General features: G+C 38.2%; 1 protein-coding gene across 1 annotated transcript; it reads left to right on the top strand.

The window, feature by feature from the left end:
* Window positions 1–444: 444 nt before the first annotated feature.
* Window positions 445–4,392, top strand: LOC131253911 (WUSCHEL-related homeobox 3B). The gene is made up of 2 exons (XM_058255020.1): window positions 445–800; window positions 3,679–4,392. Exons 1-2 carry the CDS (start codon window positions 462–464, stop codon window positions 3,919–3,921), a joined length of 582 nt encoding a protein of 193 aa, XP_058111003.1. The 5' UTR covers window positions 445–461; the 3' UTR covers window positions 3,922–4,392.
* Window positions 4,393–11,334: the final 6,942 nt, after the last annotated feature.

Genomic DNA, 11,334 nt, shown 5'->3' with positions numbered 1-11,334 from the left:
TCCAAAGCCTAAGATTAAGGTCATTGGATTGTCATACCCATCATCCTACTGTAATTTGGCAGAATAAATGTGGACCGTTTAGAATTTACGCTCAACTTTCTAGCTATTTATACGCGATTAAAATAGCCGATCAAAAGTAAAGATATTTCATCCATGTCCTATCCAAGTGGTGGTTCATCAGATAAAAGGTTCTGATCATCCTAGATGATCGCCACATGCACAGTAGAAATGCTTGAGATGGGCGAGTACCCTTTAAAAAGAAAAAAAGGAAGCACAACCTATGGGAAGAAAAGAAACCCTGTCTCCACTGAAACCCAATTGAATGACTCCCAGCATACAACATCAGCATGACATGCGTCAGTACCTTTCCTCCCTTTTTAACCTTTCTTTTTGCAGCCCTTCCTCTCCATCCTTTTTGTCTCTCTCTCTCTCTCTCTCTCTCTCTCTCTCTCTCTCTCAACATGCCTCATGTAGGTTCAACAAGATGGTGCCCCACACCAGAGCAGCTGATGATCTTGGAAGAGATGTATAGGGGTGGGATAAGGACTCCAAACGCTTCCCAAATTCAACAGATAACTTCCCACCTTTCTTTCTATGGAAAGATTGAAGGAAAGAACGTCTTCTATTGGTTCCAAAATCACAAGGCCAGGGACAGGCAAAAGCTGAGGAGGAGGCTCAGTAGACAACTACAATTGCAACAACAACAATATCAACAACAGCAGCAGCAGCAGCAGCCGCCTCTGATGGAAACTGCTTCCCTTTGGCTTCCCCATCAAAACCCACCTCAATTTCTTCACCAGGTATCTTCTCTTCTTCTTCTCCTTTTTTCTTTTTTTTTTTTTTGTTTCTTTTTGTGGGAATATGATATATACACCCACTTTGATTGATTTCGCATGAACCAATTTACATTTTGGGAATGGAAATAGTTCAAAGGGTATAGATTGTGCTTTCCCTAAAAGTAGAAAGAATGGGTCGAAGTCAATCTAGTCTCTCTCTCTCTCTCTCTCTCTCTCTCCTTTCTTGATTTTTGCTCCTTTTGCTAGTTTTGCTGGTGATAATTGCTTTGTCTGGCTCCAACTGAGAAAGTAAAATTCTTGGGTAGATTTTATTTGTTTTGGGTGTTCTTTTGTCTGATCCATTTTTCTGCTCATATAGTTTGTTTCCTTTTAGGGTTTCATCTGTTAGCTAAAATTTATATTGTTGTCGTTGCTGCTGCTGTTGTTGTTCGTGATAACGATGGTGGTGATGGCCATGAGTACGTGATAATGCTACTATGGGGCTTAATGTCCTCATTAATGACCTGTTATATAGCAATGATGACAATATTTATATCTGAGTTTGAATAGAAACCTAAAAACTTATCGAAACATAAAGAAGAGAGGTGATCAATATCATTCTTACTGACTTTTCTAACATGCCGAATGTGGAGGAATGTCACCCATTCGTTAGTTGAGCGGGTAGAGATGCGTCCATGTGTGTGAGTGATCCAGTTATGGATCCCTCGTTTTCCTTCCTGGTAAACCTTGCTGCATTGGAGGTATCCAAGCTACCAAAGAAAGATGTGGAGAAGGAATACAACCATGATCTCATAACCAAATTCAATTTTATTTCTTCTTTTGCTGTTGGTAATTAATTTATTTGCTAAACTCATACAGAAATCAGACGGCAACGGGAACAACATCTCAGATAAATGCAAATGCACCACTCCTTGTTTCTTTTTTTTCTTTTTTCTTTTTTTTTTGGAGAAAAGAGAGAGAAAAAAAAAATGCTCATTTGCATTTATATTAAATTCTACTAAATTCCACAATAGTGAAAAAAAATTATGCAGAGGAAAGTCTACGGCAATCCATTGATGACCTAGGGCATAGTGAACATTAATGTTTGATTATTTTCTTGAGAAGATCATCGATAACGATATCTGATATTGCATGGCCAATTATCGATGCATTATATGTCTACAAGCTTCACATGGATGGTTGTTCTATGAAAAATCGAGTAATGATTTGAAGAAGGGTTCATAGCATAGATTTTTTATTTTTTATTTTTTCTCTACCAATTATATAAGCTGCATATAGATGAACTATTGAATTAAATCGAAATATTTGCTTCAATAAATTGTAAATAGACAAGTCATTATCACGTTTGTTGGTATTTGTATTGAGAGGGTAAGCTCCTGGTTGGACACAAAAAAAAAAAAAAAAGGCTCCGACTTGGAATACTGTTAACTTGGAATTAGAATAAATGTATTTGCAATTGGAGGGCTACTTTCTCATTACGAATTACTAAGAAACATGATAAATAAAATAAAATAAAATAAAATAAAATAAAAAAATCGTCACTTGTATTTGATAACCTAGACCATGTAATTAAAATCAGTTTTGCATTCCATTTGGTATATTCACCATAGTATCTGATGCTAGTCTGTTAGAAGGCAAGCTCCATTACAGTTGCAGTATGACATCTTGGAACGATGCGGAGGCTCGGTGAAGTTGAATTCTTCAAAGTTCATCTCTCAAATGAATTACGATTTACATACATTGTTGCATATATTCCATTCATCCTCAAAAATACTTTTATTATTGCCCGATGGCTTAACATATAGCAACGCCGAGCTATCACTATAAATATGCATGGTAGATGCTTTTGTTAACTTCTCATTTACAAAAAATAAATAAAACAAAACAAAATAAAATAAAATAATAAAAAATCAATTTTTTTTAATTATTTATTTTAAAAAAGGAAAACCTTCATTCATAAGGAAACCTTCATTCATTGTTAAAGGAAAACCTTCATTCATTGTTGGAGCAATTGGAGGGCTACTTTCTCATTACGAATTACTAAGAAACATGATAAATAAAATAAAATAAAAAAATCGTCACTTGTATTTGATAACCTAGATCATGTAATTAAAATCAGTTTTGCATTCCATTTGGTATATTCACCATAGTATCCGATGCTAGTCTGTTAGAAAGGCAAGCTCCATTACAGTTGCAGTATGACATCTTGGAATGATGCGGAGGCTCGGTGAAGTTGAATTCTTCAAAGTTCATCTCTCAAATGAATTACAATTTACATACATTGTTGCATATATTCCATTCATCCTCAAAAATACTTTTATTATTGCCCGATGGCTTAACATATAGCAACGCTGAGCTATCACTATAAATATGCATGGTAGATGCCTTTGTTAACTTCTCATTTACAAAAAATAAATAAAACAAAACAAAATAAAATAAAATAATAAAACATAAAAAATTTTGCTTTTTTTTTTTTTTTTTTAAAAGGAAAACCTTCATTCATTGTTGGAGAAATAAAATAAAATAAAATAATAAAACATCAAAAATTTTGCTTGCTTTCTATATTGAAGGTAATTATCATTAGGGTTTCTTGTAAAAAGTTACATATGTACATAATACATGCATATAATCATACTTTTGTGTGTGCCAGACCCCAACACATATTTCAAGATGGAATTTTAAAAATTCCATTCTGAAACTGTATTGGCATCAAAGTCCTACCCTATTTTTGTATACTATGTTTATGTGTATCAATAAGAAACACAATAGAAAAGGAAAAGACTTGAAGCAGACTGTATGCTGAAGCTGATAATTTGATTGTTTTAAGATGGAGAAGGTAGTTGCTTCAATTTCATTTTTGTGTCTGATTTTTATGCCCTAGGGAGGTTTGGAAGAAGCAAACCAAGTGATGAATTTCCTGTGCAAATTGGAGACTCCGAAAAGTGAAGAAACAGAGAGGCCAGCAGTGGGATATGGACACGATTGGATGGTGATGATGGATGTGGGACCAGCTCCATGTCACAGGCCTCCCAGAACCCTAGAGCTCTTCCCCATCAAAAGCACTGGCCTCAAAGAAGAGAACAACACGTCCCAGCTCTTCTCTTGTTCGGCGTCCACCAGCTAATAGGAAAAAAAAAAATGATACTCTCGCATGGTGTGATCATCCACATGCGCATGCGCAAAGCCAGGCACGCATGTAACTCAAATCAGACCGTCCAAATCATGGGCCCCAAATTTTGGTTTAGCTCCAAAATCTGATCAGTTGTCTGATCCTAATCCACTGATTGATGCCCATCGCTACTTTACGTTTCAACTCTCTAATTGATGGACACTTATCAGAGAACTAGGATAATCTGACTTCATGCAAGGCGATGGTGAAAGCTTTATCGAAGATGGGACCAACATTTGAACGGTTTAGATTGACGTATGTGCTAGCAACGTACACTACGTCTTTGTGCATGCGCATAGATAGTCGTGCTCTTGCGAGTGTATCGAATAACTTCCCTAACTAAAAATTGCATGTTACATGAACATATGCTTTATGTATCTTTCCCAACTTTCCTTCTTATTCTAGAGCCAGAAGAACTCTTTTGTCTGACTGCTGCTACAGCTCTACACGCACTGTTTCAGGCTACAATGATAGTTAACCACCATTCAAACATGCTTGCCGAAAACAAGCAGTGGATGGACCATTTTCAAGAAATCAGATTCATTGAATCATCTAACGGTCCAATTAATGAAAATCAAACCGAACATTGAAGATAAAATGCCAACAGCTTAGATGGGCCTGTAACAATTTAATTAGGCCATAGTCCACCCACAATGGGCCGGACAATTTGGACGGTCCTGAGTGAAGCATACATATATGCCATTGGTACAGTGGATGAGACACAGCAATGGTGGCAAACTATCACTGTAGATTGCTGGACTTGTGATTTGTTTTTTTCCTTTCCCTCGCTGTATCTTGTAACTTAAAGCTGCCAAGTGCTGCATACGTACTTGCGACTTGCGACTTGTAGTATCAGCTTTTATTGTTCCAGACCAGTCAATAAGACGTGGAAGATTAGCTCTCGTTCTCTCGGTTTGCTGGCCCACACGCCCCACCAGAGCTAGCACATTTGCTAACTGGCACGTGTGTGGAACATATAAGCTATGTAGTAGACGGGATCTTCCGTATAGATGATTTGAAGGAAAGTTCAGACTAGCAGACTATAGACAGAAGGTACAAATAAGGTCTAGAGACTCCTGTGGTAGTTAACCCCCATTTTGAAAATGGTGGTGACTCATCCTCTTACACGTGGCACCCATAGAGGGCTATCTACCCCGCCTCTCCCAGCTCAGCACAGGCAGAGGCTGTGAGGGGCCACCATGATGCATGGGTTTTATTCACACATTCCACCATTCTATGATGGCATCGGTTAAGGTGTAAGCTCAAAAATAAGGTAGATCCAAGGCTCAAATGGAGCACAAGCTGTGGTGATAATGATGCGCCATAAAACTTTCGTAAGGCCCACTATATTGTTTATTTGCCATCTGACCAATTAAGATCAAGTAGACTTGGCTGAATGAAAGGAAAAGAAAAATATCAGCTTGAGCATTGGATCTTATACATTTTTCTGGCTAATTCTCTAAAATGATATAGAAAAATGAATAGATGGTGCAGATAAAACCCATACATCATGGTGCCCCTCAGAGTCCCTACCTATGCTGAGCTCACGACAGGCTATGTAGTATCCAATCCACGTCCTATCTAAATAGTGGATGGATCATATCTTTAGAAGTGCACTAAATAAGCAAGAATAACCATCCAAATGATGGCTATCATATGAATGGTTTAAAGTAAATTAGTGAGTGGAAAAGGATTAAAGGAAAAAAATAGGGAAGCTGATTGCCTGTGACCCTGGGTACTGAGATATTCTTATGCCTGGGCTGTTTGGGGCTCACAGATATGTCACTCGGCCCATCTGTTTTGAAGGCCATAATAGGATAGGATTCTAAGAGTGGGGATTGAACGTCTAGGGTCGCGGAAGTTTTGTATCAAGATGATATTTGTTACTACAATTTAGAGGGATAATAATCTCATGAACCGTTTGGATGGCATACAAACATTATGGCCAGCTCCATGAAGGTTTCAACTGTGGACTTTTTTTTTCAGTCTCATCTATGAATCCTGTCACACCCAAATCCATAGCTGAAGTGGTAGACGAGTGAAAGATATCTCATTTCAACAATGAGGTCTTGGTATCAATTCCCTAGCGGAGTGGCTAACAATAATGTGTGAACTGAAAGTGGGTGTAAATCCTGTCCTTTTGTGGTCTTTAAAAAAGATAGATGGAGTAGATTTGTCATGGACATGATCTCTTTCGGCCCGTGTAGCCCTGGGCACATGCCTCGGGTCACAGGCAAGCCGCTTCCCAAAATAAGATGGTCACTGCCATTTGGGTTATGCTCCATCTACACATGGTCGGCCATTTCAATGGTCTGGAATGCCATCGAACCATGCACGTTATTTTTAAACCCATAAACAATGGACGGCCTGAAAAAATCCGGTAATTTCTTTTAGACCATTAATTGTTTACGTGAAGCCTGTGGTTTTCTTTCAAACCTTTGTTTTTTGTTCTTTCCCTTTTTTTTTTGGATGTACGGGCTTTGCCCCATGGTTAAACAGCCTCAGCTTTTTACCAGATGATTAAACGGAGGGACTCACATGATAAACAGCCTCAGTTTTTTACTAGATGATTAAACGGAGGTACTCACGTGATAAACAGCCTCCGTTTTTGGGCCCCACCAGGACCTAGATAGGGATCGGACGGTCCTATAAGGGGCTCTGTGGGGCCATCATGATGTATACATTTTTATACATTTTATCCACGTGATATTTATTTGCCATCAACCTACTCTCAAGGTCACTGCTTGATCTACTTGAGCCTTCAATCTGACTCCTTTTTAGGGTCATGTCCCAAAATTATCTTTCAAAATGGATTGATGGGTGGATAAAACATATACATCGTAGTGGGCCCCACAGATCTCCTGACAGGACCGCCCATCTCTAACTAGGTCTTGGTGGGGTACTACCGAATCGGCGTCCTCCGTTTCTGACCGGGTGACTTAAACGATGGGTCTCACGTGATTTAAACTATGATCCTCTCTCTCTCTCTCTCTCTCTCTCTCTCGTGATAATTCATAGGCTAGACAGCCTACATAGACTACGGTGTTAGGATCCAGTTCGCCATCTTTTCAAAGGAGTGAAACTTTAATACTCTGGCAGTCTGATACGCATGCAGGCATTTACTTGTGAATGCAAATAATTCAAATTAGACTGTCTAATTTATGGGTCCCAGTTTCGAGTATCCTGAACTATATATCCGATTAGTGGACATTCAATGGACGGCTAAAAAAACATGAAAATCCATAAGTTCTATTTCAAGAAACAAAGTGTTAGTGAATCAGAGATTAGGGTTGCTAAGCCAATTTGATTTTGGGGCTCGCCGCAATGAGTAAAAATTTTAGTTGGTTGAACGTGATTTAGTGCACGCCATGTATATTGTGTACAGTTTCTGAATTCCAGCGTATCAAGCATCATAGATTGCTGGAGCATCAATTATATGGGCAGTTCAATTCATTTATTAGCCACTGATTGAACGGTTACATCATCTGTCTAACAAGATTTTTAGAGGATGGGCAATCAATGGTGTTACCCACATGATGGATTGTCCAGATGAATTATTGGAGCGTTTATAGTATAATAAACACGGTCTATCCATTTACCTTGCCGTTGATTTGATGGTTAGCATCTCATCAAAGTGATCTTTAAAAGGGATAGTCGATCAAAGATGGAACAACATGATTGACAGTCTAGATAAATGAGTGGATTGTTTCTGGTTTGATAGATATGGACTCCACATTTCCCTAGGCATTGATTGTATGGTTAGGATAATCTGCCTAGACTGGATTTTTTAAGAGGGTTAGGAATCAAAGATGGGATCCATAGGATGGATGGTCTAGCTCAATGATGGGACTGTTTGTAGTATGATCAATGTGATTATCCATTTGCCTAGCAATCAACGATTAAGATCATCCAACCAAAGTGGTATGAAAAATCAAAGGTGGGACATAGATGATGGATGGTCTTGATCAATGAGATTTCAGCATACTCCCCCCCGTCCACAGGTTGGTTCATATATATTCAACTGTTGAACATCCACCTGGTGGCTACCATTCTTTCTTTCTTTCTTTTTTATTAATGGAAATCTGCACACACCGTGTAATTTTATCTATGTGGTGAAAATATATGCATCTCAAAAGGAATCCAATTACTCCACAACATCAAACATAAAACACAAGGCTTGCAACATTAGAACACAAATACAAAACAGGCCCAAACAAAAACCAAGTAGCTTATCTTGCCTTTTACTTATTAAGCTGAAGTGATTAAGTATCTTTAAGTAAAAAATTTATTTATAATTGATCTTAAACCAAAGTTACTTATCTCAAATAAGTTACTTATCTACTGTTGTAAGTAGATGAAGTAATGTACTTGGTGGTATCCAAACGGGCCCTTACCACCTGGGCTCTTGTTAGATACAAACAACAAACATACTCTCAGAGCAAATTGGAAAACTGTTACGGATAGAACCCACCCCATGAAGCTCTCTTTTCTAAAGCTCCAAGAATATTGTTAGAGATGACCTTCAACGAAACTCCCCCTGTAATTGACCGTCAGATTTAGATGGAGCGGCTGAAACAGGAGCAAGAAATAGAGCATGCCGAGCAAATGCAACAGATGTGACTGCAGATTTCAACTTCTTATGAGACCAATTCCTGCATTGTCCATGGCTACCAAGCCTTTGGCCTCTCTAGCAAGGTCCTCTCTCATTTTCAAGACTCTTACTTCCAAACCTCTGCTACCCAAGTAGGCTAAGCTTGTTGGGACTCACAAAAGCACGCAAGTAGAATCAAGCAAAGTAATCGTAATCGAATAAAGAAACCCAACAAGAAGGAAATTTGAATTTTGCGAGGAAAAATCCTTGTGGAAAAAAAAAAACCGTAGCACAAGCGACAAGTAATACACTATGAAAGCAATATTACAAGAGATAATAGATCTTACCAATTCAAAAAACCCTCGAGTCTCCTTTGAATCCCTATTTATGCCATCGAACTCTTTCCTCGAATCTCCTTTGAATCCCTAGTTATGCCCTCAAACTCTTTATAACAACTTAGAAAGCCTTAATCCTCTCTACTCCTTGCCCTAATCCCAATTACACCTACTATATACACTATTCAACTGGAATAGGAAACTAATCGTGCACTTCCGCAATTCTGTGCATGCCTTCAGTGGGTCCCTCAATGGCATTAAGAGACATCGAAGACTAGTTGATGACATCGAAGATCTTTTGATGCCATCGAGTAGCAACCTCCAAAACTGCCCAGTAATCAACTAGGAGTTTTCATGATTTTCTCAATGGGATCAAGCATTTGTCAATGTCATCAATATCTGCTCGATGGAATAAAGTGGTATGTTGATGACATTAACAAACTCTATTACAGATAAATTTACGACATTAGACAACAATCCTATGTTTTTGTGGTGTGTTTGCTTCAAAGGAGTGTTGTTGCATGTCAGCCCGCTTATTTGTCCCTTATGCTGGGCTGGCTTGTTTTGTACAGTTGTTTGAAGTGGTTTTTCTATTTCGTTTTGCATATATATGCTTTGCTTGGGTATATGATAGGTTAAGCCCAATTTGTGGTGCCCGACTGTAGGATGAAATTCCATTTCATTAATAATAAAACTGTGTTTGTGTAACAGCTCGAGATTTCTCGGCCAGAGTTCATACTCGTGTCCGAGAAAACTGGGTGTTAATAATGTATAAATTTGGATGCTTTTGAAAATCGCGTTTATTTTTTTCTATTTTGATCGCATGCAGATACATTTAGGAAGGTAACATTCACAAGAACAAAATCAACTGTATTGATTATATTTCATCAAAGTAAAAAAAAAGAACAATCAATGCCTTCTCAAGGAAAGTTTAGTACATTCATCGAGTTCGTAGCGAAAGTATAAAACTAAATCATAAATTGTTTTCTTATTCTTTCAACATAATCTTCCTTAGGAAGAATGTTCACTCGATCTTCAATCTATACGTCACCTGCATAATCTGTACAGTTGGGAGATGGTAAACGCCCTACTCATAGTGATGGTTATCCTTTACGATTAGCATTAATTCAAGATATTCGTAAAATAATGTAAAGGTTCTAATACGTCAAGTACTCCATACTACAAGAGGTATCATTGCACAAGCAATCTATATGAGATGCATGCCTAGCAGAGTATATGCGGTGTATCATACATAACGATCGCCACAATATGGAATATGATTATAGTTATCCGACTCACCTCGTATCCCATACTATGGAGATTCGCCAGCGTGTCCCATGCTTAATATGGTTTTACACGGTTATCACAAGACGGTCACAACACATAATCGAGTAAATATGCTCCCAGAGATTGGAGCGACTATTTACAACAATCAACCCCCCCACTCCCATAGAAAGGAATTGATGTATTGCGTATACAAAACGGCTCACATATACCAATCAAGGCACCATCAACTCGAGAAACATGGAATTACGTGTCGCCCTAGGGTCGCTACCGAAAACGCATTACGTCCACGATATTTAATCAATCGCTAGATGAGGGATTCCTAATATAGTACTTGCATCAAGAAGTAATCCTTAATCCATGTAAGGTTAAGAATATCAAGACACTTGTCGAGCCTTGAAGGAAAAAGAGGCGATTGATAATAACCAACTTAAATAAGTGGCGAGTGACAAAGGTTAACTCGAATATGAGGAGAAAGGTTAAAGCCAACTCAATAAATAGAAGAGCGGCAACGACCGATTCTTTAATAAGAACGGGGCCAATAATTGATAATAACAATTTAAAATGAAAACAGAGGGAAAGTAACGGAAATCTGAGAACAAGACAAGTGTAACGGCAAAATAAAATGCATCAACTCAATTAAGACAAAAAATACGTAAAAGGCTGGATAAAATAACACAAATGCATAAAAAGGTGGAATAAATATAACAACTAAGTTAATGTACGCTTAAAGGAAAAAAACCCCCACCTTTCAATCTTGTTTTCCTCTAAGGTTGTTAGTTTTGTGTCGTGATGTTCCAATTCTAGCATATTTAATACGATGCATCAAATTAGGCCACTGTATTAATCATGATTAGGATTATCTTTAAGTCAAGATTCAGGCTTAGAATTTTGGTTGAGTTCACTTTACGTTCTGGGTCCTAGACCGGGTTGCTTAGGACAAAGGGAAAGGAAGAAGACTAGAAGAAAAAGGGAAGATCGGACATGGGCCTACCTTATTTTTAGCTGAGTTCGGAAAATCGGCGGGTTCCTGATCGTAGGATGCTAGGCGTCACTGATTTCCTTCTTTTTCTTTTCCTTTCCTTCCTTTTCTCTCTCCTCCCTTGCTGGAGGGACTTGCTGGTCTGGTTGAACCAGATCTTTCTCTCCTTCTTTCAC

Source organism: Magnolia sinica, chromosome 8, assembly GCF_029962835.1.
Source record: "Magnolia sinica isolate HGM2019 chromosome 8, MsV1, whole genome shotgun sequence".
NCBI classification, from domain to species: domain Eukaryota; kingdom Viridiplantae; phylum Streptophyta; class Magnoliopsida; order Magnoliales; family Magnoliaceae; genus Magnolia; species Magnolia sinica.
This window is presented reverse-complemented; position numbering and strand designations above follow the sequence as displayed.

Excerpts from the sequence above, each read along its gene's own strand:
- LOC131253911 (XM_058255020.1), top strand. The coding sequence starts at position 462 with ATGCCTCATGTAGGTTCAACAAGATGGTGCCCCACACCAGAGCAGCTG. Across the intron at positions 801-3,678 it reads CACCTCAATTTCTTCACCAG|GGAGGTTTGGAAGAAGCAAA; the intron begins GTATCTTCTCTT and ends TTTATGCCCTAG.